This window comes from Rhipicephalus microplus, chromosome 3, assembly GCF_043290135.1.
Source record: "Rhipicephalus microplus isolate Deutch F79 chromosome 3, USDA_Rmic, whole genome shotgun sequence".
Lineage (NCBI taxonomy): Eukaryota > Metazoa > Arthropoda > Arachnida > Ixodida > Ixodidae > Rhipicephalus > Rhipicephalus microplus.
Window position 1 is genome coordinate 103769555 of NC_134702.1, and position 26594 is coordinate 103796148.

The 26594-nt window shown below is 46.2% G+C and overlaps 1 protein-coding gene across 6 annotated transcripts in view; it reads right to left on the reverse strand.

The window, feature by feature from the left end:
- Positions 1-7501: 7501 nt before the first annotated feature.
- Positions 7502-26594, reverse strand: part of LOC119159971 (uncharacterized) — an 81660-nt gene continuing 62567 nt past the window's right edge. For all 6 annotated transcript variants that reach the window (XM_075890075.1, XM_075890076.1, XM_075890080.1 and 3 more), the window contains 3 exons: positions 24363-24409; positions 21130-21213; positions 7502-7690 (listed from right to left, as the gene is read on the reverse strand). In XM_075890075.1, the coding sequence (XP_075746190.1) occupies positions 7541-7690; positions 21130-21213; positions 24363-24409 (281 nt within the window). In that variant the 3' untranslated portion in view covers positions 7502-7540. The remainder of the gene's footprint in view (positions 7691-21129; positions 21214-24362; positions 24410-26594) is intronic.

The window sequence follows — 26594 nt, forward strand, 5'->3', positions numbered from 1 at the left end:
TATGTGGCATCATTTCTATTTTATAACACCTCGCATCTTTCATAATCAACTACACGTACCGCCGTCTAGTTTATAACATCTTGCATCTTTTGGACGGACGGACGGACGGACGGACGGACGGATGGACGGATGGACGGATGGATGGACGGATGGATGGACGGACGGACGGATGGACGGATGGATGGACGGACGGACGGACGGACGGACGGACGGACGCATGGATGGATGGATGGATGGATCGATGGACGGATGGATATGGCTTTACCCTTTAGATCGGGCGGTGGCTACCGTAATACTTAGAACTGAACGAGAGGTGGCTACATACAGGGGACGCACAACCCACGCCTTAAGGAGCTTCGCTCCTAAAACGAAAATGCCAGAGCGGACGGAACGCCCCTGCCACGCGCGTCGAAGATGTTCACATTAGTTCTGCCCCATCCCACCACCGCTGCCGTCGATGCCTCGAGAATTAATTCAATTTCGTCTGCTTTCTGAGCGCTAAATTTCTTACCAAATTCTAGTCATTCGCGCAAAGCAGTGAAAAAGCTCGCACCTTTTCAAACGTTGTTTTGGGAGAGAAGCCTGCAGAAACGACTCGAGCGAACGCCCCGGCATCGACGGCGGTGCATTCAGCTGGCTGTACACAACGCGAGACACGCTAGGGCTGCCGACTCGCTGCCGTTGCAACATCTACTTCCAGAGTTCTCGGCGATCGTAATCCAAGTCAGGCTCTCGATGAGTGCGTCCTCGTTGAGTCCATCAAGCTTCGTCGTGCTGCACGGGTAGTTTTCGATTGGGGTCAATGCTAGCCACCACCGCCGCCTGCACCGCCATGTTGAATATTCGGCCGGCTGGTTAGGTCACGTGGTTCGATCTAGCGTAGCCTAGGCTGCGAAGCAAGAACCGGATCCGGTTTCGCATGGCGAGAAAATCACGCACGGACCGATCTTTTCGCGCCAGCCACGCGGCGTGGTTTTCCGGCCGCTTGTGCGGCGAATTGAGCTAGTTTCCGGAGAGTTTCGCCGCTTTAGCTCTCTTTGAGGCTAAGTGTGAAGGCGCCTTAATGCCTAGTTCACACTGAAACATCCGCTTTCTACAGCGACCGAAATTCCCCTGCCGCCGAAGCTCAGTGCTGTTCGCACTGGATGTGCCCCGCGCCGCCGAATATGCCATCTACCACGGGGCGAACGCGGGATGAATGCGCTGTCACCCGGTTGTTGTCGCGGCTCGCAAACGCCACTACGCTATCCGTTGGTGTATACTTCGACGATTCTCGTACGCAAGAAGCAAGAAAAGACAGTACTGCTTACTTTGCGGGCAAGTGGCTGTCTTGTAATGCACGAAGAGCAGAAAGACCACCGACGCCAGCAGCGTTGGTGGGTTCGTTTTGCTCTGCAAGACCGCAACAAGCTCGGTCACGCCAACAGCAAGCTCGGTCACCTGTTCCACGAAATACGGACGCGAAGTCGGCACAGAGTAGGTTGGTTTCCCGTTGGTTTCAACATTCAGTTACGAGCACTGCGGCATAACAAGTGAGTAGGGATTGGCCGCCATTTTTCAAAATTCTTTGACTAGCGCTCCTATTGGTCCGCAGTGACCGATTTGGCGGCAGAGGCTGCAAAAATCGGTCCGCGAGCGATCGGCGAGGAGAGGGCCGTTTCGGCGGATCTCGCCGCCGCCGAACCGGATTCGGAGCACTTTCGGAGGCCGGAATGTTCAGTGTGAACGCAGCCTTACTGATGCTGAGCGCCGAGTTCGGTCAGCTCAGCGACCGTTTCTCCTCAGCGAGTGTTATTTTTTTGTAACGCGCTCATGTGTGGCGTTCGCGTGGCTACCTTGCAAGCAGGTATCGCTGGCATTTTGCATAGAGGAGAGAAAATTTAGGAGTGGAAGTCAAAATGAACGTTTGAGTCAATAGTAGCTTTTCATTAATTAGGTTGCTGACTGGTTACAGTTTATACAATAAATTCTATGTCAATCCTGTTGTTTTTTCCTGTTAGAGAAAGTAACGTCAGGTTTGGTTTCTTCCATTTAATTTCAGGAATACGTCATACTGATGCGTGCCCTCCTGCACGTGAGATATGAAAAAAAAACTTGGGCACGAGATGCCAGCATGCGCCGTGGCGGTGTCAACTGTGCCGCCCACGTCGGATGTGCGAGTAGGTGCGATTATAAGACGCTCCACATTTATTAAAAACATACAGCCCAATCCACAAGCGAAATTCGAATGCCACATTGTGTGCTCACTGGTTATATGCAAATAATTGGATCACTTTCTTGTTCATTCTATGGAACTACCCCTCATTTAGATTTCACGCTGTTTAGAGAATTATTACAGGCGCACTGGCGTAATCACAGCTGCGACGCGAAGCGTGATGTGGTTTTATTGCTTTTAGGAACGAAGCTTTTTTTTTCACATCAATTGGTCGGTCGTCCTTCTATCCAGCGTAGCTAGCATATTAACGGGGTGAATGATATGATGAGTGGGGCAAAGCGTCCATGCATCCGATGCGTGCTGTAGTGCGATAAGAGTCGACGGACGCATTGACGGACGAACGCACGGACGGGCGGATGGATGGATGAACGCTTCACCCCACTAATCATTTACTCCGTCCATATGCTGCGATTTTGTTTATTTATCCCTCGCTCACCAAACACCGTTTTGCTTGACGTTGGTAAGTTTCACTGAACGTGTCTAGACCAGTTGTGGCGAGTTGTGGCTGGACGGTCGGCGTGCCAGCTAAAGAAGCGAGGAACGATTCTAAAAAAAACCACATCATGGCGCAGCTGTGGTCACATTAGGGCTTCTGCGAGAATTCTCGAAATAGCGTTACAATGAAAATCAGCGCTAGTTAAATGAGAGCAAGAAGAATCCATTCAATCGAGTGTAAAAACTAATCCATGTACGTGGAACGCTCCAGTCACCTGACCTCTCTTGCGGATAGGGTTTCCATTTTTTAGGGGCGAAGCTCCTTATAACGGCACCTGTTCATCCCTCGTGGCCGTTGTAGTATGTAACAAGTATAACATTTTGACCTCCAAGGTGGTGCTGGTGAGAGATTTCTTCTGTGCGTTGTTGAACAATAAAAAATAGTGCTCAATGTACATGCCAATGGTTGCTAATGGGGAGTGAGATACAAGAGCATTCGGCTTTTAGTTAACGCGCACGTTTTAATCCGCATTTGAAGCAATTGGCATGTACATTGAGCTCTATCTGACAAGAAAGGGTTGCTATGTTATACTCGCTGGGTGTAACCTTCTTAGTTTTAGAAAAGTTTAGCGAGCGTTGAGCCGCAGTGCCATGAATACAATGAACTAGTTAGTATATACCATGAAGTCGAGGTGGTTAAAGGTGGGAAGTAGACCCGAAACGCAAGCCGTAAGAAATTATTGCCGAATTCTCCTGTCTCTCATTTCCCATTAGCAGCCATTGGCATGTACATTGAGCACTATCTGACAGGAAAAGGTTGCATCGTTATACTCGCTGGGCGTAACCTCCTTGGTTTTAGATTGGTTTAGCGAGCGTTGGGCCACAGTGCCATGAATACAGTGAACTAGTAAATACCATGAAGTCGAGGTGGTTAAAGGTGGGAAGTAGACCCGAAGCGCAAGCCGTAAGAAAGTGAGCGTGTGCCACTTCTCGTTTAGTCCTTGGAATTTCCGCTGGATGGCGGTGCTTCTATATGAAGAATATATGATGAAAAGATGCGAGATGGTGGTACTTGGAGTGTTGAATAGATGGACGAACGAACACACAGACAGATGCATGGATGGACGCATGAACGGACGCAGGGGCGGATGCATGGACGAACACAGGGACGGACGCATGAACAGACGCACGCACGGATGGGCGGATGGTCGCATGGACGGTCACACAGACGGACGCATGGATGAACGGAAACAAGAACGAATGGACGGACGAATGCTTCGCCCCAATCTCCATCATTCACTCCGTAGATATGCTGCCAATTAATCTTTCTTCTTTACCGGTGTCCCCCCCCCCCCCTTCTATACGGCCGCGAACTTTGAAGTATTGTTTCGAGCAAATGCGGATCTCTTACAGAGACATCACAATTTCAACTGCTCTAACATGATCGGCGCCAATCAAAGGCAAAATAAAAACCCCATTTGAAAATAAAACACCTGAGATTGACTTTGCCTCTCGTACTCCTTGACACGACATTTTCCAACGAACACAAAGCTATATAAAAGCACAAAAACATTTTTTCTCGCCACATAGAAGCTTCGTCAACAGCGTGGCAGCCTTTTCGACCGAAAGAGAGCGCCGCGGTTCGGAGAAAAAAGCGGGCCACGCCCTTCTGTGGGAACACGCGCTCTCCGTGTGTCTGGGACGTCTAGAGAGGAATCCGCCGTGCGCCCACAATGTCTGAGGCCATGCGTAACCAGCAGTATCTCCAGAACATTTTATTAGATGGCGCTGTCTTATAGAACTCACAAACTGCATTTGAGTGAGGATACTCTAGACGGCGCTGTAGCGCTACTCTCTCATTGGTTGGTGCGTGGGCTATGCCTTGGTGCGCGGGGAACTAAAGCCCGTAGAACTTCGTAAAGTAGCGACCCTCTCCTCCTCCACTTTCTTTTCTCCTCGGTCTTTCTCTTCTTTGCACTCTCGTTTCGAACGTGGCACCACCTGCATTGCTCTTAAGTAGCAGACACCCTTTCGCGACGAGAGCGCTTGCTCGGCAGGCAGCGTGCTAAAAGCGTTCGCGCCAGTCGTCTAGCACACCTAAAATTATCTTAACGATTGTAACGTTGGCTCACGACAGCTTTGTTTAGTGCCATGCGCTTCGCGTACATGTGATCATGCCTTGATCGAGTCACTCGGTTTCGCGTTGACCAGATGTCAACTTTGTGCGCATCGCCCCTTAATATGTATGTTCTTAAACGCAAAATTGTGATTGTTAGTGAGAACCCCCATTTTTTTTCTTGGTCAATCGTTTAAGGCGTCTGCGAATAAGTTTCACACTGTAAATAAGATCGCTCAAACGTTCATGCGCGACTGCTATGGTTTACCTTTCTGTTAGCGGGCGCGATAGCACCCGACGGGACAGTGTGGCGTCTTTCCTTACTCAGCGCATGGGTGGTGCAAACTTCGCCGTATATAGTGTACACAATATGTGCTGAGAGCATTCACAGTGGCTGGTATGCAGTGAAAGCAATAACTCGCGTTGATGCTGTTGACGTCGAACGGTGATGTCACCGGCAGCCAATTTTAGCGTTTGGTAAAGCATATGCGAGAAGGCGCACAGTTGATACACCCAAACAGCTGTGGTTGTTTCTTGAAGTAAGACCCAACAATCATATTTTATAAGTGCGACTTGTGGACGTATCTCACATATGAACAGTGTTGCTGAAAGAATGAGCTTGCGTTTGAATGAACTAGCGGGCCGCCATACGCGATTACTTCACGACAGCTCCACTCACGGATAAAAACCTTCCCATGAAATAGCAAATAAACTATCCCGTGAAGTGAGACGTGTGTGCGAGGTTCTTAAACGACGCGCCCAATGACTTGAAGGCATGCACGCTTTGCATAGCCGCATGCCCTTGCATCGCGAGTACCCCGGCTGATCGGTCAACACATAAGAGCCACAGAAAGCAATACGCTCTGAAACATAAGAGCATGCAACGAAATCGAATGGTGATTACCAATCTTAATGTCAGCCGTGACACTCCAGTTTTGTTTTTTAAAACAGCAATGTGAAATCTCTGAAGTTCCACTCTCACAATTTCGAGCGCCTTTCCGCGTACATTCTCAGCGCACAAACAGTACCGTGAACTCAAACCAGTCAGCGCATAACGACAAGCAGAACACGTAATCAAGTATTGTTGACAAAAAAGAAAATGAAAACAGCCCCCGCAGAAATGTTAATGAAACGACCGTGAGATATCACGACGTCCTGCACAATTAACTGCGACTTGTTCACGGTGTTAAAGGAAACGTCGAACCATACTCATAATGAGAGACCCGCAACAAACTTCGCAAAGTGGATTCGAAAATGTCGGCCTGAAGTTCTCACTTCCGATTTTACGTAACCATATCTTTCGTCGCAACTAGTTGCACTTAACGGGCGGTACCATGAAGAGCTTTCGGCCATCGCTAGACTTGTTCTGGCAGCAGAAGGCGCCACAACTACTCACGGCAATGAACAGCGACGTCATTCTTGGATGAAGGTATTTCACAGCACGCAAGGAAGAACAAGTTCTTATCCGTTAAAACAGATGTGCTGCGCCCCAAGGAGTACGCGTCTCTAGAGCAAAGATGGCAGCCGCGAGCGATTGTAAACAAACGAACACTGCGAGTGGTCCCACGTGGCGGCATCTGGCCAATACCGACGCAGCGTCGGCCTCGGAGAGGTCGAAGGAAAAGGGAAAGAAAGGAGGCGTGTGAATAACCACGGAATTCGCTACTTTACGAAGTTTTAGAGGCTTTACGGAGAACAAGTGCCCTTCTCAGTCTCCTGGATTGTCGGCGCACGTGTCGGATTGTTGGCGAGGCATGACAAAGCGGAGGGCCGTGTAGGCTCGTTAGACAGACAGACAGACAGACAGACAGACAGACAGACAGACAGACAGACAGACAGACAGACAGACAGACAGACAGACAAACAGACAGACAGACAGACAGACAGACAGACAGACAGACAGACAGACAGACAGACAGACAGACAGACAGACTGGCTGGCAGGCAGGCAGGCAGGCAGGCAGGCAAAAGACGTCATTCACGCCACTCACGCCAAAGACGCCACTCATCATCATTCACTCCGTAGATATACTGTGATTTTTTTTATAAAGCCATATGTGTTCCCCTTTTGTGAAACTGCACAGATGACGCTTGGTTTCGTGTGTCTCGGTATTTACTTACGTCAGACACATGGCACCCATTAAAGAGCGGGACCCATTAAATCTGACACTTATCAAAGTGCCGGCTATGCCGGCGAGGTTTTTAGTGGAGCGAATTATGCGTAATCTCAAATCAGGTGCATTTAAAAAGAGCCCAGCTAGTCGATATAAATCTGGTGACGTTCATTATATTTGTTTAATGGTTTTCGCCCACAAAAAACTGTCATGTAATACTATTTTTTCTTTTAGCATTAGTCTTTCTTTTCTTTCATTTAGTTTTACTTGAACCACCATGACCACCTTGCGTGAGCGGAGTTTTTCATCCTATATAGTTCTTCCCCTACAAGAGGCGGGGGATTGTTGAAAATACTCATGCGACAATAACGGTGTAGTTGCGGAAGCTTAAAAAGCGAAAACACATATAGGCTTTCGCACACATATTCGCAGCAGTAACAGCGCTCGCAAGTACTCTCATGTGCAGCTGTTCTTAGCTTAGGCATTGGTTGCTGACTCCTATAAAGATTAACCTATAACCAAGAGCGGATACGGTGACATGATGTCTCACCCTCAATGGCCGCATTTCTTGTTGATATCAACAATTACGAGGAACGTAGGCCTAACCAAAAGGTAATGCAGGTGACGATTTGACAAAACGTTATTTAATGCCATTGAAAGGTTAGTCACGGACCACTATGTTTCCGTAAGGATACTTCACACACCACGTACAGTTGTTGTCGCCCACGCAGCAGCCTCCTTTACAAGCGCCAAGAAGGCAAGAGAAATTTTTGTAAGGCTTCATTTTTTTAAGTTCATCATTTGAGGTTACCTGAAAAAAGAAAACAGTGAAAATGACGAACTGGCAAAGCAGAAAATACAACTACACTGTCATCGTTCACTTTTTGCGTAAAACAACTAACATACGAAAAATCATGCTCTTTCTTACTGAAGTCGACAGTTGACACCATAGCGTTAAGTAAAATAAAACTTTACAAGCATTGCGGAAACTCATTCACCTAGCTTAGCTCACTGATATTGGCTATAAAGTTTCACCAGGGCCTGTAATTGCTGATAATAACGTAGTTGAGGAAGCTAATACCAGCGAAACTACAGCAGTTAAATTACGTACGTGCTCTGCCAGCCCTATACAAGCAAGGCAGTTCCATTGAGTCATTCAAGCACCCTCTTCGTGCCACTCATCCATACACGTGCAGCACATTCACTGAGCTTCTGCGACAGATGAGAGATCCCGAAACATTGAGCAGATGTGGGCTTTGAAAAGTAAAAAGCCGAAAAATTGCCAGATCCCACACAGAGTCGGAATCGATGATAGGCGAAGCACGAATGAAAAAACTTGATATGTCACTTTGAAATCAGCACCACTTTACGAGGTAAAGGTAAGCGGTGCCGTACACGACTTCCATGTCATGATTATCATGTTTCGATGTGTCGTTTACCTTTGTCATCTATTCAGGTCACGTGATACCAAGTTTACTATAATTGGAGCTAGCGAAACGGCCACGAGCAAGCCATGAGCGTGGTATTTTGTTGTGTTCTTGCATGACACGCGAGTCAGGATCATAATGTTTGCACCAGTCATTTGTTTTGTCATTCATTGACGTCCCGTAAAACCAAGGTTGGTATATGTGCAGCTTGCACAACGGCCGCGAGCGCATTATGAAGGCCCCAATTTCCTCCATTAGAGCGCTGACGCGCGCGCATGCTGGGCACAGCGACGTTATGTTCACAAAACGCGAGAACTCAATAGTCTGACGCCAGGCGTGACAGTAACTGGCGCGAAATATGACATGCTGCATTTCGCGCTCGTGCGTTACGGAGACACTACTGCGTCTCCTTCTTTTCACGACGAAGCGACGCCGGACGCGCAGAAACGCGCATGCGTCAAAGCAACGCAGTGCGGAGCGTGCCTGCGAGTATATCGCAGGACCGGCACCTGGCGTGGCAACGCCGGTGTGACGCGACAAAATGAACGCCGGCGAGCACGCACACCGTGTCACGTCGAAATTTATTGGCGCCTTAACTGTGGCATGTAGTCATGTTCTCACATGACACGCATCTCATGATTATCATGTTTGCACCAGTCACATACCTTTGTCATCCATTGACGTCACGTAATACCAAATTTGGCATATGTGAAGCTAGCGAAACGGCCGCGAGAGCATCATGAGTGAGGCATGTAGTCAGGCTGTTACATGACATGCATGTCGTGACTATCATGTTTGAATGTGTTATTTACCTATGTCGTCCGTTCGCGTCACGTAATAACGAGTTTGGTACATGTGAAGCTAGCAAAATGGCTGCGAGCGCATCATGAGCGTAGCATGTGGTTATGTTGTTACATGACACGCATCTCATGTTTATCATATTTGCACCAGTAGCATACCTTAGTCATCCATTCACGTCTCATATTATTGATTGATTTGTGGGGTTTAACGTCCCAAAACCACCATATGATTATGAGAGACGCCGTAGTGGAGGGCTCCGGAAATTTTGACCACCTGGGGTTCTTTAACGTGCACCCAAATCTGAGCACACGGGCACGTCTCATAATACCAAATTTGGTATAAGGTAACCTAGCGAAACGGCCGCAAGCGTATTATGAGCGTGGCAGGCAGTCATGTTACATGGCACGCATCTTATGATTATCATGTTTGCACCAGTCACATACCTTCGTCATCCATTCACGTACTGTAATACCGAAATTGGTATATGTGACGCCATCGAAACGGCCGCGAGCGCATCTTGAGCGTGGTATGTAGCTAATGTTACATGACACGCATGTCATGATTTTCATGTTAGGGTCTGTCGCTTGTGTTCGCCATTGAATAATGTCACACCATACCAGTTTTGCAACGTGCCATGTGAGCGAAACCACCACAAGAGCTGCAGGACCATGAAATATAAATGATGACATTCATGATATACATGTCATGATTTTCATGTTATGACTACTCAAGTATGTTCTTCATACAGTTATGTTATGCCTACCAAGTTTGTTATCGATACCATTTACGGAACAGCCAGGAGAGCTGAATGTCGTAGGCGGATAGATAGATAGATAGATAGATAGATAGACAGATGGATAGATAGATAGATAGATAGATAAATAGATAGATAGATAGATAGATAGATAGATAGATAGATAGATAGATAGATAGATAGATAGATAGATAGATAGATAGATAGATAGATAGATAGATAGATAGATAGATAGATAGATAGATAGATAGATAGATAGATAGATAGATAGATAGATAGATAGATAGATACGCTCAAAGTCACTGAAGATCGCTAAGAAATGCTTCGCATTTAATAAGGTTGACAAACACAACCGAGAAAGTTACATTGTTCTTCCTGCATGATAAAGAAGCATACCAATAAAAACAGTAGTTCACAGTAAATTTGAAACCACAAGTCGTTTTTGAAACCTTTTTTACTGAGCTTTTCAATCGAAGTCGAACCAAAATGCCTGAAAATTAGGCAGCTCTCATAGGCTATGTGGTAAAAGCAACAAGTGGCCGGGGAAAGTACATGCTTTTTGTCACGCTATTATAATTACCCCTAAAACGTTCTTGTGGTTCTCTGGCACCTGCAACCGAGAGTCTTTTTCGGTATAATATTTCGTTTGTCAGATAAGTTTTTGTGTGTGCTTCTCATTCGGTAACGAGAGACTGCACAGCTGTCACCGAAAAGTGGTGTGACCTGTATATGTGCCGAAATTGTGTGCTTGGATGTGACCAATCTCAACGCATTTCTTTATCTTACGCAATGAAGCAGTTAGATAGTTATTACTAGCGCTCATTTGGAATAGAACTCGGATCTTGTGAGCTACCACTCGAATAGTTCCTAAGTTGTGCGTTTTGTGCCAAATCGAAAGCCACCATAAAAATGTCCAATATTCGTGTTGCTATTGCAATATTCTGCTATAACTCTGACGAATTTATGCTTCGGAACGTAAAATGACGTCTCTTAAATAAATTGTCTCAAGGGCACTTTTCACTATCATACTTGCTCAAAAAAAATGAAAGTTCCTCTCCTAAATAAAACTGGTTGAACGGACCTTTATTTTCTGCTATGCAAACGGAATCGATAAGTGTCCAAAACCACGCAACGAACCCAAAAAATGCCGATCGAGACAATGTGGTGGCTATGGTATTTGATTGCAACGCGGTCGTGTAAGCTCGCTGCTTTAGGGTTTGTTTCAATATTTTCCGTAGACGGCTAAATGGACAGCTAAATGGACGGTGGCCATCTTAAGTCCCACTCTAATTTTCACGTAGCCGCCAAAACAGGCAGTTCGGAGAAGAACGCATCGAAGACAAATACGATGTAGGCTACTTTGCTGTCTATACAAGATGGCGTCTCAGCGAATCGCTCAGATAGATCAAATCTCGCCAAAACGGTCGTCTGCACACAAACAGACGCTTTCCTGGGCGCTCAATGTGAGTAATGTTTATTTGTTTTTACTTCAACACTGAGTAATGTTTATTTGTTTTTACTTCAACACGAAATAGGCCAGAAAATACAACTTCTAGATTTGTTTATTTTAGCTTTTTCTTCTCGACCAGAGGTGGCGAATCGTCGCGTGAAAGCTGTCTAAATGTGTTCCATTTCTCGGACAGCAAGGGATCGCTGCTGTCTTCTAAGCAGTCTTCGTAGACTGTCTACGTTCTGTCTAAGAATTAGAACACAACCTTAATCGATTGCCGAAGTGGAGCGGCGGCGGCTGCCATGTCCAAACCGCCAGGCACGTAAGCTTATTCTAAATCTCGGACGCCTTAGACATGATGCAGAGCAGCAGCACACCCATTCGCTCCTGCATGTGGAAAAGGCAGCGTTGAACCCCTACTTCTAAATATCTTCAATCGCCCTTGTCGACGACTGGAAGCACCCCAGCACCCAATACAACTAGCCCCCCACTACAGTACACGGAAGATTTTTGGTGAGCGAGCTTTTCCTGACCCAAGTGATAGAGACGCTAACCGCAACGACGAAATCGCACTGCTCGCGCCACCCGACGCTGGCGTGGCGGCTGCCACAACAGCTGCTCCTCGCCGCGACGCCGGTGCCACCCAACTCCATCTGACTCGCCCCCGTTGAGCCCTACCTTCAGAAATCGCAGCAGTGTCAACCATGGAAGTGGTCGAAGCCGAAGGAACTGAGATCACCCCTGAAGACGCCACCCTCGAAGCCGGATGGATCTCTAGCCATCGAAACAAGAGACGCAAGCATGCATAGAACGCTCCGGCATCGCCAACTGGCCAGGGAAGCGCTTCCGATACCCCAATGCTGAACGAATCTGCCCAGCGTCTCCCTCGCAAACCCAGGCAATCGCGTCTGCCAGATAATCACGTAAAAGTGGTGATTCGCCCGAGGGACGGCCTCAATCTCTCCAAAGTGGGGGAAGCACAACTGCGCGATGCTATTCTACGCGAAGTGGATCTGCACGCAACGCTGTTCGAAGAAGACATTTACCGCACATGCGTTGAAGCTAATCTCATCGTAGTAAGCACACCTCATCTATCCAACGCAGAAATCTACAGTCGGATCTTCAAACTACAGGTGGAAACTGAAACCTATGATGTTCGTGCCTACGTTACTTCCCCTGAGAACACAGCAAAAAGAGTGATCCACAATATCCCCCCCCTCCCTACGACTCTCTTGAAGACATCTCAGCAAGTCTTGTTAGTGTCCGCAACCCCACGATACTACAAGCTCGCCGAATGGGAAAGACAAACACGGTACTCATTGTATTTGATGGCGACCAAGTCCCTTTCAATGTCTACTATCGAGGAGCCGAATACAAATGTTACCTACATAAGAAGCGCACCGAAGTCTTCGACAAATGCGGGGCAGTGGGCCGCCGCTCGGATGTTTGCCCCAAACCAAACGCCGTAATCTGCACGCTGTGTGGCACAGCCAACCCTGCTACTGCTCATCCATGCACCCTTAAGTGTCTTCTGTGCGGCCAAGCCCACCAGACAGGTGACAAAACCTGTCCTCAACGCTACCAGACACCTCGTCTTCTCATTTATCGTCGCCCTAAAAAAGCTAAGCTCCAACAACAACAGTACCTCTCAACCATGATTTCCACGCAAGATGCTCATCCGGAACGCCAAGAGGTGAAGCCTAGCGACACCCGCTCCCACAGTACCAGTCCAACCTCGAAGCGTCGTGGCTCACGCAGCCGATCAAAGCAGGGATGCAAGAATCAGCCCCAGGAGCTCCGATTGGGATCTGCAGCACCCGAGGCTTCGGACGGTCCCCCCCCCTTCAGCAGCGGCAACCTGGTCTCACCCTCGCCACCCCTACGGTAAGCTGGGCTAGCATTGCCTCCCAACCTGCTCCTATACATAATACAGCACCTACAAGTACACACACGACCACACCTAATAAGGAAACCATGTTAAGTACTATCACACTGGAGCTGCGTTCACTCCGTGCGTTAGTACAAGAACTTCGCGTTGAAAACGCTGCTCTTCGGAAACAACTTGCCCAGCAACCTCCATCCTCTTCCTTGATTCACTCTGCTGACCTCCACGCCAATACCACCTCCAACCCCCTACCCCCTAAACGAAAGGCTCGAGACACAGAAGAACCAGCCACACCATCGTCGCAACCACCTACCACCTCAGCACCCATTTTGCTTGTAGAATCTGAACCGCAGCAGCAACTCCACGAGATGATTCAAACCGTACTTGAAAGGCAGTTACCGATAATGCTTGAACAGACCATCGCGCAAACGCTAGAGCGATCCCTCGATTATATCCTCACTGCAAAGTTAGAGCCCCAACTAACCTTAATGCTCGACGGAAAGCTAGAAGCCCGAGCGACAATTATCCAGAACAACCTTGAAGCCACACTTTCGAGTCTTCTTGCCAGCTACAATAGCAGAGTCACGGAGCTTGAGCGGTGTACACATCGCTCTCGCTCACACTCGCATCAGAAGCCTTATGTCCGCTTTAACCAAGATGGCCGTGAGTAATCCACACACTCAGTACAGCATCTGGCAGTGGAACTGCCGTAGCTACCACCATAAGAGGAGCGTCCTACAACAATTTCTATCCACACTCAAAGAAACAGATACACCAGATATTATTGCTTTACAGGAATCAGGCGCACAGGCTAAGCTGGTCGGATACGCCTCCTTTGCGGCTGCTCAAGACCCTGACAGTCGCGAAGTCCTTACCACCCTCGTGAAATGAAATATCCCTGTAATTCAACACCCCTCGCTCTCTGATACAGTGCCACACATTATAATAGAAATCCTCCCTTCATCTCGCCGGACATCCACAAGTGTGTCCTTGGTCAATGTTTAGAGCAGCCCACGACAACCACATCGCTTTCACAAGCTCCTATCTTAAGTCAAAAAGTTGGCAAGAATTTCCCCCCTCCTCGTGGTAGGGGATTTTAGTGCTCCCGCACCCGCTTGGGGCTACATTCACGACAACAGAAAAGGCTGAATGCTGTGGCAAGACACCCACAATCTTGGCTACACCCTTATTACAGACCCGGCATACCCTACGCGGTTGGGCAACAGCGTTGCCAGAGACACCACTCCTGACCTCACTTTCACTGCGAACATTACGAATGCAGAGTGGTCCAACCTTCATGAACATCTAGGCAGCGACCGCTACGTAATACAAACGATCGTCAAGGCTGGCCCGCAGCGCAGGAAATCCAAACAGCTTGCCCTCGTTGGCTGGGATGTCTTCCGCGAATTGCGGGCAACGGCCTCTCTAGTATCTGCATCTTCGATCGACCAATGGACAGCTTCCTTACTACGAGACGTTAAGCGTGCTACCAAGACTCCCCCAGAAGACGCCGTAGGCGACACGGTAGACACCAAGCTGCTGCACATGTGGGAGACCCTCGCTGGTCTGCGCAAGTGCTATAACTCTAACAAATTGAACCACTCATTACGCAAATGCATCGCTATATGAACGCGTCAAATTGAAGATTACGCTTTTCAACTCTCCCGCCAGAACTGGCATCAGCTTTGTAACGTTATGGAACGCTTACCTAACGTGCCCAAAACGTGGAATATTCTTCGAAGTATGATAGAACCAACAGCGACAAAAACTACTCAGCGCCACTCCTTAATCACCGCTCTGCACAATTATCCAAGTACCAATGAAGACCTTATCCAACACCTGTCTAGTCGGTACATTGTCAGTGCTACTTCGTTGATCTCCCATGCTACAATGGGGTTGATAATCCAGCCCTCGATTCCCAGATTACAAAAACGGAAGTGAGGTCCACAGTTTCACAACTGAGACACCAATCAGCGCCTGGCCCGAATAAAATTACAAATAAAATTTTACGAAACCTTTACGAAGAATCACTTGAAACGCTCACATCTTATCTGCAAATGGTTTGGGAGTCGGGAGAAATACCAACAACATGGAAAACCGCCACAGTCATTCTGACACCTAAACCAGGAAAACCACTCGCTATCGAGAACCTTCAGCCAATATCTCTCACATCTTGTGTCGGCAAGGTACTCGAGCATGTTATTCACACTCGACTACAAAGGTACATGGAAGAAGATGCCCTCTACCCGCATACAATGCTCGGATTCCGCCCTAAACTTTCGACTCAAAACGTGATGCTGCAACTGAAGAGTCACATTATCGACGGTGAAGACGGCTCTCGGTATGGGATACGTGCTATTCTGGGGCTAGACCTTACCAAGGCATTTGACAATGTGCTACATTCATCCATCCTTGCCACCCTCGCCACGCTCAACGTAGGCGCCCGTACCTACCGCTGCATCTGCAACTTTTTAACGGACAGGACAGCCACACTCTCGGTCAACAATTTGCCTGCACCTTCCATCTTTCTCGGTGGGAAAGGGACACCACAGGGGTCGGTCCTCTCCATTCATTTTCAACCTGGCCATGCTTCACCTTCCACCACTTCTAGAAGATATATCCCACCTCCACCCTAGCATATACGCGGACGATATCACCTTGTGGATTGCCAGAGGTAGTGACGCAGAGATACAAGATGCACTTTATTTGGCGATTGATACAATCACAACTTACGCTGAACAACGAGGATTGTCCTGCTCGCCCCAAAAGTCAGAGTTACTCGTCTATCGACCTAGATCTCCCTACAACAGAGACCTTCCCACGATAAATCTGCATGTGCAACGTCACCCTATACGAACAGTCCCTACCATTTGCGTATTGGGCTTCTGCATTCAACCGAACGGCGGCAATTCGGAAACAATGCAACTACTACACCATCATGTCTATCAGACTACTAGGCTCATCTCCCACATCGCCAATAAACAGCACGGCATGAAAGGTCAATCTCATACGACTGGTGACCGTCTTCTCCATAAGCAGAATTTTTTATGTTGCTACATTTATGAAACTTACGCTCACCGACAAGAAAAACTAAACATAATGATCAGGCGCTGCTACAAGTCCGCGCTGAATCTCCCCATGTCTACGCCCAATGCGAGACTCAATGACCCAGGACTTCACAATACTATAGACGAATTCATTGAAGCCCAACGTATATCGCACTACGAACGATTAGGCCAAACTCCTACAGGACGTCATCTAATGTGCTCACTCGGCGTACCTTACGTCTCCCAGTTTGGCCAGAAACTCCCAATTCTTTCGGAAATTCGCGACACGTTCGTGATTCCCCCCATACCACGCAATATGCACCCTGAATATAACGTGGAAAGACGAGTAGACCGCGCCAAGCAACTAGGCAAGCGTTACGCGAAAGCCACGTACGTGGCGTATGTATACGCAGCGGAATATCCTACGCATCGGGCCATGGCCCTCGCTGTCGCCACCGGGCCGCAGTACATTATTACCGCAATTGGCACCATTCGCGCAAACAAACCAGAACAAGGCGAAGAAGCAGCCATCGCTCTCGCCTACGCTTTAACTCAAGCATCCTGCATCATCAGCGACTCCAAGACTGCTATCCGCAACTTTACCAAAGGTTTGATCTCCCAACCGGTGCTCCAAATTCTCACAAGTACAGCTGTGTTACGTCGTCACCGCGTTGAGATCATCTGGACTCCGGGCCACTCGGGGCTTGCGGGGAACGAACACGCTCATGACGCCGCCTGAGCTCTCGTCCACCGGGCGCGTCATCCAACAGAGCACCACCCCTCGCGACCTGACGCGGCTGAGCGAGAGACGATGGTCTCCTCGTTTCACGACAATGCGAGGGACAGAATGGTTACCTTTGGAGAAATCCTAATGTATTACCGCAAGGCCAGACTTAAATACCCCCACCAGACAAGTGCCTTAGGAAGCAGCAGTCCACTACCTGGCGTCTATAACAGACACGCACTTTCCCCTGTGCGTCACTGTACAGCCGTATTTACCCAGCTATTCACACACCACAATGCAAAACGTGTGGTGCACCTAACGCTGAGCTCGACCATATTATATGGGCCTGCCCCGAAGCTACTCACTCAGTTAAACACAGCACGAACTCTACATTCACAATCACCATGGCCGAGCAGTGGGAGGCTTTGCTGCTCAGCACTTGCCCGGAGGACCAGCTCTGGGCTGTCCGGCTGGCCGAAGACGCCGCCAGGGTTCAAGGCCGGGCCGCCGCCTGAGGAAGGGGGTTACAGAAGGGCTTGTCTTCTGGCCCCCCGCCACCTTTGACCCCAGCAGGGACACTTGAATAAAGTTTCTTCTCTCCCTCTCTCTCTCTCTAAATCTCGCGCAGCTCGAGCTAGCATTAGCTGCGCGAGAGGCACGGCATGATGATCCAGAAATGATGATGATGATGATGATGATGATGGTGGTGGTGATGATGATGATGATGATGATGATGCACAACAATATTATTCTTCAGCGGGCGTGTCCTGCTCTCCGCTCCATTTATAGCCGATAACAGGTATAGAATTTTAAGCGAGGAGTTTTCATATTTCATATTAGTGTAGTGGCATAATGCACAAACGTTTCTCCAACAGCGAGAATACAGGAGTGGTTTGTGTACGTATAGGCATCGAAGGTGACACGGTCACATGTGTATATTTGTACGAGCCAAATTTCAACGACCAACGTTTTGTCTCTCATAGGCCTGTCAGTGATCAGCAGTTTTTATTAAGGAAATCTGATCTTTTAGTAAAATCACTTGACACTTTATTGTTGGAGTTCATTGCTTCTCAAAAGGCCACCGTGGATGTCTGCAGAAACAGCGGTGTTACGATGTTTAGTACGTAGGGGTGAAGGCCTTATTCTCGGCATAGAGAAAAGAAAGCTTTGAAGAGAAAGTTCACGGTGTGATAGCAGGTAACAGAAACTTAGTTCCGTCTCAAGGGTAGAGCAACGAATGCGATAGCAACAAATTGCAATGTAACACGAAGAAACGTCAGCAGTTTGAAGCTTTCTCTTCGCTGCTCAACCGCAAATGACGCAAGAAAACACAAAGTAAGCGCGAAATAACAGCTGTCACAGTTTGGCACTGGCAGGAGGTTGCTCAAACGCAAAGCAGAACACACGAAAAAAGGTACAGGTACACATGAAGAGCAGAACTTCACCACTTTCAAAGCTAATATTTGATTCCACGAACACCTACTTTGTGGCTTTTCTAGCTAGCAGCTCAATTCATCCCCAAACGCGGTGACTGTAGCGAGTAAAGTGACCTTGCTTGTGCCTGTAGGCTCAATGCAAAGTTTGCTGTGAACACGCAATACGTACCAACTTTCCACCTCACAAGACAAGTGCACGAGCACTGGTGGCCGTGCCATGCATTTTAAAGTACAAGTAAGGGGCACGCGCACAGCTTTGACTTATAGACAAAGCGTCCTTTAGTATTTAGGGTGGCGTAAATAAATCAAAACAGATATAACGGAGAAACCGATACCATATCATAAAATAGGCCAAGAAGCAGATAACTAGAATTAGGTCACAGTTTAAGACAACCATCATATTGTGTACTTTTTTCGCTCTGTTAACGCATGTGTGCGATGCGTGTCAGAATTGTAAGTGCCGCCCACAAAGCGACACAAAGAAGTCAGATGATAGTTGATATAACGACGGTCACTCATTGTCAGTCACGCTTATCAAACATGGGTGAATTTTATTGCTGCTAAATTATTGCGAAAAGCGGGTTTCTGAGAATCTCTAATCTGCAGGGGGCTCTTGAAAAAAAAGCACCCCAACATCACTCAATAAAAAGTTAATAGCTTTAGCTTCCTAAATTATTGGCCCAAGTGGTGAACTTAGGCATTTTAAAACGCCCGTGGCTACGGAACATGTAGTTGTCAAGACATAAGAAAAACATTGAATTTTCCTTATTTTAGCGAATTTCGAACACATTTCTTCAAATATAACGCATATATACGCACTTATACCTATATAGGAAACAAAAAAGCCACCCAGACTCTCAAAATTAATACTAGAGGCAGGTACACACGATGCTCCAATTGAACACACCCTTCCAGCAAGAAATAGCATCGACTTTTTCACTTGAAATTAGGTTTCAACATCAATCAGGTTTTTGATAAACAATGTATTGTATTTAGTACGACCAAACTGACAGTAACGCGACTTCAAAACACCGCGAAGGGTTGGATTTTATGCATTATACCTACGTGATAGTCATTGCGGTTAGTGATACGAATAGTTTAGAACCATGTAAATTACACAAACAGTGTAATAGAATCGTAAAGATGGCTTCTTCTAAAGAAGGGACATGGCTTCTTGTAATGGATGTTTTTCTGGGAAACTAATGAAACTAGAAGGTTGGGCCAGTTGGTGATTTATTTGAAGTTGAAATTTAAGTTTAATATAGCGAAAACCGGAAAAAAAGGGTACAGTTTGCTTAGGAGACGGGCGAAAAGGAATAAAAGCCTCACAAGACGCCTGCTCTCAGTAAACCCCAAACCCAACCACAATGACAGCTCTCAGCGTAAATTAACAGTGAATACAGAGATAAGCATAAAAAATTGCTACATACTATTCGCGTTTGTATAGGAAAGCGAATGATTGAGCGGATATGCCGCGATCATGACAACAATAACAGATATATATGACTCACAAAACTACGTTTAAAGAACGTAACCATGTATACGTGCATGCGGTTTGCATGTTGATAACAAGATTTCAATAGGCAAGGTTTTGAGATTTCAGAACAAAAAATGCTTTAGAGACTACAAGAGAGAATAAAATGAGAGGAAGGCAGAGAGGTTAACCAGAAATTGGGCATCTGGTTCGCTAACCTGAACAAAGGGAAAGGGAAGAAAGATGATAAAGAGAGCGAAGAGCAAAATAGACGCGCGAAAAATAAAAAAAAGAGTGGGGGGGGGGGGTGCCTATTCGACAGGCCACTACCACTCAAAAAGTTCAATAAAGTCTTCACTGATTTACTGTGTGAAGACAGATTATGTCGGCTTTCAAGCACTGATTGTTCTGAGGTCAAGGCGGGCTAACAAAGCAGCTAGCGGCTGTCTTTGCACGCTCTAGCAAGGGCAGTGACAGAGAACGTGCTCTATCGTTTCATCACTGGCGCAATGATCGCAGGCAGCGCTGTCTTGCATGCCGATTCGGACGGAGAAAACTTTGGTAAAAGCGACAGCGAGCCACAGTCGACAAAGCACCGTTTGTTTCAAGTCGAGAGAGTCAGGACGGGGGCAGAGGTCCACACTGGTTTAGCCTATGCAGTCGCGTGTGCCGTAAACATTCCGTGTGGCAGAGGGATTTCACATCTCCAATAGCAATTTTTCGCATTTTCAATACCGCATCAGTCCTTGAGAATGGAGTATATTCTTGTACTCCGTCTTTGTGTGCTGATCGAGCAGCTGCATCGGCATGCTCGTTGCCCAAGATGCCGCAGTGACTTGAAAGATTACAAAATATTTCTTGTAGTTTTTGTAATTATGTTTTTGTAGATGGTAAGTGGACCTGAATCTTCTTTTTAAAACTGCAGAATGAGACTATATGTAGCCTACGTTACGCATTATAAGCCTATATCCGAAATCACAGTAGCGTAAACAGAGGATTTATGATTCGGCTATACTGTGCGGTAGACAATCAGGAAGGCAAGCAGACAGTGACAAGTGCACACTATGAAGTGATGGTTTATTTTTCACATACAATTTAAAATTTCGATTATTTACTTATTGATTACCAATATAAAAATAACAGAAAAGAAAATTTAAAATCTTTCTAGGCACTTATTTGAAGCTACTCTTTCACTTGGGGAAATTGAGCTGAGGTTCCTGCTATCACAATGAAACTTTCATTTCACACTTACAATGCATAATGTCCCATTCAGCATAGGCTCCATTGTTGTTTTTCCTTCACCATTTAGGCAGGACTTTGTACAGTTAGCAGGAACCTAAAAATAATTTTATTTTGACGTTATTGTACCATTTAAAAGCAGGTAAAGACACAGACAGAAGTGAAGTAAATAGTTACGCGTAATATGCATAATCACACCCCCCCCCCCCCCCCAAAAAAAAAAGATGTCTACATGTGAGTACTGGCATGATCGGTCAATTGCGCTAACTCTGTTGGGCGGTTACTACGAGGGCGCGCAGTACGGTACAATAAAATTCGATTACATTGACGTTGAAGCGGCACGGCCTGAGTAAGTGGCGTCCCAGTAACACAAGCCAAAGAACCATTGAGACGTAGCCGGCGGTGCAAGCGACTAGTGAAACAGCAGTCCACCTACCCCCCTTTCTCCCCTCCCTTATTTTCTTCCTTCCCTGTACAACTAAGCAAGAGAACAAAACGGTTAGACGAAGCTTAAGTTAGTCTTTCCGAGTGAAATATGATAGTAAAATCAGGCCTCGTTCGCATCGTCATATCAATTGCTGTTCTCGCTTCATTGGCGTCTCGATGGACAATTCGATCATGCCACAAGAAAACGAAGATCTGTGGTAGTAGTGTTAGCTCTTTCAAGCTATTCTAAATGCCTTTTAAAAGCACCCTTGGGAAGTGCCCACTACGAGTCCGTAAGGTCGCATGCACACCTGCGTATAGTTGCGCACTTGGTTCATTCTGCTGCTTCTGATAATAAATAATTATGCCGGAGTGTTTGCAACGTGTAGACCTTCAAAACGCCTGCTCTTTCTGGGATTCACCTGTTTTGACACCTGGTGCCATTCTATGTTTTTGCCACGCAGTACATATCCGCTCGCTAAACCAGTTTTATATACTGACTTTCTTTTCTTCCCGGTACAGTATCAAACAATGGTCTGGTTCTGTGGGGGTACCTGATTCTCTCGCAGACGGTCCAATTTGAATTCTCCGTCGAACCAAAGTTTTTTATTATTTATGATGTGTGGAGCACTTATGGCCTGGACTGTCACAAGCTGCAGTCGTCTCATGTTTCATGGCCTCAGTAGAACCACGTCTCTCATGTCCCTCAGTAGAACCACGTATAACATAGCTATGTACAACCTAGTCATGTACAGCAAAGGGTATAGAAAGTGAAGTGAGGCTGGGATGGAAAGATGTGAGGAAGAGGAGGAGAAAAAAAATGAACGAAATATGAGGAACGTGAGGCTTCCTAGTTCTTTAGCTCTCGTGCTATGTCGCAGCTTGACGCCATGCTTTCCGACAATTTCTGGGCTAGCCTTGCATGTAAGGGGCGTGAAAGATAAGTGTAGAGTGGATGAAGAAGATGGAAAGAGACAAAAGAGAGGTTGAAACATAGCACAGTCATGTAGGATATCAAGTAGGTAATATTGCAAGCATAGCAAGGGTTTGGGAAAGAGAGTGAGTGACGAGGATAAAAAGGCGAAGGAAAAGGGTAAGGCATGACATAGTCTTGTATGGTATTAAGAAGAAGCGTGTGTAGCATTTGGCAAAGTGATTAATTGAGGGTGGGGGCTCAATGATTCTTGTTGTGGTATGAATGGCGAGAAAACGACGGGACAAGGGCTATAAGAAACAAGTGGTGCACAAGCTCACGTCTGGTTTATTTATATTTTGCGACATGTCAAATATAGGTGAGGATTCAAATAGCAGGTAGAGAGTGATGGACGAGATGTAGCGAAAAGAACTAAATGTGAACGAAACAATTCACCTATGCTTCATCGTAAACACCAGCAAATATTCCGCAGATCAGCGCATGTCACTTCCCATTGAAATTTTATTTGCGCCTGCGTTAAATATGACCAGAGTATGTTGACGCGTTCCACTTCTGGAGCTCAGATGAAAAGGGCTTCTTTTATCTCCTTGGTAGCACAACAAAATATTTCGTATAGCAAGAGCGTGGAAAATCGGGGTTGAGCAGCCGTTATGCGAGTGTGAGGAGGACTGATAATATGAAGAAAGATGATAACGTTTAGAATAATAATTTATGGTATTAGACAAGTAGAGCCATGTACAGAGGGGACAAGAAAAGGAAGTGTGGCTGAGGGAAGAGAAAGAAGAAAAGTAGAAGGTGAAGTACCACCCTCATTTTTGTGGGTGGTGAAAGGATGTTAGGAAGAGGAAGAATAAAGCATGCTGTCATCTGCTCTCGTCTGTTGCCGTCTAGTAAGGTCAATGTGAATAACCTTACTATGATCAATGTGAATAACCTGTGATTGCGTATATGCCAAACGTGACTGGGCGGGATTTTCGTGTTATAACTGTCATTACCATTTACATCTTGAAGTATATGAGCAACCACACGAAGACAAAAATGAGGCGCACGTTTGTGTGTCTTATTTTCGCCCCCATGTGTGTGCGCAAATACTTCAAGATGAATGTGTTCCAATTTGACCGAAACGCTGTTTTGCTTCAAATTATCATACAGTCATCTTGGTCTTGCCCTCAGATCCTCGTATGCCAATTATTCAATACAAATTTAAGGAGATATTTTAGGAAAGTGGCTTGACAAGGGCGGCTAGAGAAATGTATACGTAGACAAAAAGACCAAAAGTGCCTTTATTCACTAAAAAATGCGTGACATTTAAAAATAAAGCCGCGATTGTGGGTTCTCTTCACAGCTAGCCATAAGTGACTGATTATAGACAAGGGCACTACAAGTTTGCAAGGGTGTTTCCACGACTGATTCTTTTTTGTCTAGTTTTGTTTTTATACGCAGATATATTTTCGGCTGTTCAAAAGCGAGATATTTCATGCTCCGAGAACACTTAGAATAGAAAACATGCACGTAAAGATGCCTCTAGGTTCGCGATATCTTCAATGCTGCCTTTACGAAACGGGAGTGAGGCCCAAAAAGTCTTTTTAGTATCACCCAGTTCAAAAGAAGTTCTTATTGTCATTGCGCTGATTACTGATATTTAAAGGGCTTCAGTGATCGGAAATTCCAAAAAAAAAAGGTAATGAGGACACCATTACAAGTCCATGGTCTTTCAAATGCCGCTAAAAAACTTCTTCCACTATGTCTTCGAATTGACTTCTTTGTGACAAACTTTCACTGAAACTGTTGACATATTTTGCTGCATAAGTATCTAAAGAATGCCGTAATTGATAGTGTTAGCTTATTCCATAGAACTTTTCGAAAGAAGAAAAAGCGTTACATACCACACCGTACGGAGTTTCTAATCCATCGACAGTGCACAACTCCGTTGCTGTGGAAAAGAAGTAGATCATTGCAGATGAGACACAATGGTTTACGTGTAAAATCTTTTGGAAAAGAAACAATTCATTTCATTGCAATAGCAAGCACAAACACACTCTCGGCCATTGTGGTCGTCATATATATATATATATATATATATATATATATATATATATATATATATATATATATATATATATATGTGTATATATATATATATATATATATATATATATATATATATATATATATATATATATATATATATATATATATATATATATATATATATGTATATATATATATATATATATATATATATATATATACATATATATATATATATATATATATATATATACACGCGAAGAACTTTTTATTACTCATGCAATTTAGCGTCGAGTAATTGTACTTAAAAGTCAGCAAGCAGAGCAGCACCGATAGATCTCTGGTGCGTCCACGTGTTTTAAGTATCGCATGAGCCTCGTAGAGCTCCTACATTTGATAGCCCCGCCGCGGTGGTCTAGTGGCTAAGGTACTCGGCTGCTGACCCGCAGGTCGCGGGATCAAATCCCGGCTGTGGCGGCTGCATTTCCGATGGAGGTGGAAATGTTGTAGGCCCGTGTACTCAGATTTGGGTGCACGTTAAAGAACCCCTGGTGGTCAAAATTTCTTGAGCCCTCCACTACGGCGTCTCTCATAATCATGTAGTGGTTTTGGGACGTTAAGCCCCACAAATCAATCAATCAATCAATCCTACATTTGATAGTGCTGCTTGCTGACGGCATTGAGCAACACCTCGACGCAAAATTTTACTTGACAGATTGAATCATTCACATGACCACCTATCCCCTTTTTATGCTAATTGTATATATGTCATATTTCACTTAGTAAAATATATGTTGCTAGTCCGCGCTCGTTTAGTTGTTTACTTTCTTCGATGGCCTTGTACTAACACATTTAAATTATCAAAAAATAGCATCAACAAACATTTCAACTTGGTGCACTTGTGCAGTATTTTCCAACTACAAAAACCCCTCAGTAAATTCGCCACAATTATGCAGCGGCTAAGGCCATTGTAGCCGACCATTGTAACTGCTGACCCTCGTGTCGCAGGATCGCATCCTGGCCACGCCGGCTACATTTTAGGGGCGAAGCTCCTTATAGCGGCACTCGTTCGTCCCTCGTAGCTGTTGTAGTGTGTAACAAGTATAACATTTGGACCACCAAGGTGGTGCCAGTGAGAAATTTCTTGTGTGCGTTGTTGAACAACAAAAAATTGCGTTCAATGTATATGCCGACGGCTGCTAACGGGGAACCAGAGACAGGAGCATTCGGCTTTTAGTCAACGCGCATGCTGCGATCCCCATTAGCAGCCATTGGCATGTACATTGAGCACTATCTGACAAGAAAGGGTTGCTACGTTATACTCGCTGGGCGCAACCTCCTTGATTTTAGAAAGGTTTAGCGAGCATTGGGCCGAGTGCCATGAATACAGTGAACTAGTATATACCATAAAGTCGAGGTGGTTAAAGGTGGGAAGTAGACCCGAAGCGCAAGCCGTACGAAAGTGTGCGTGTGCCACCTCTTGTTTCGTCCATGAAATGTCCGCTGGATGGCGGTGCTTCTATATGGGGAATATATGATGAAAAGATGCGAGATCGTGGTACTTGGAGTGTTGAATAGATGGACGAACGGACACACAGATGCATGGATGGACGCATGAACGGACGCAGGGGTGGATGCATGGAAGAACGCAGGGACGGACGCACGAACAGACGCACGCACGCACGGACGGGCGGATGGACGCATGGATGGTCACACAGACGGACGCATGGACGGATGGAAGCAAGAACGCATGGACGGATGAATGCTTCGCCCCACTCTGCATCATACACTCTGACAAGAAAGTGGATATGCTGCCAATTTTTTTAATGGAAGCGAGAATGCTTGAGGGGCGTGTGCCTAGATTTAGGTGCACGGTAAAGAACCCCAGAAGGTCCATCATCCTAGAGCTCGGAGGCTCTCATAATTATTTTGCGGTTTTGGGACAGGATACCTCAGCCGTTAATATTACTACCCCCGAACAAATCTCCCAGCATACGCTGTGAAGCGAAAGCGATGCCGATAGGCCATCTGCTCGCATTATTCTCAAGGTTTTGCTTTCACAGGAGTGGGTGAGATTGTGACCTTTT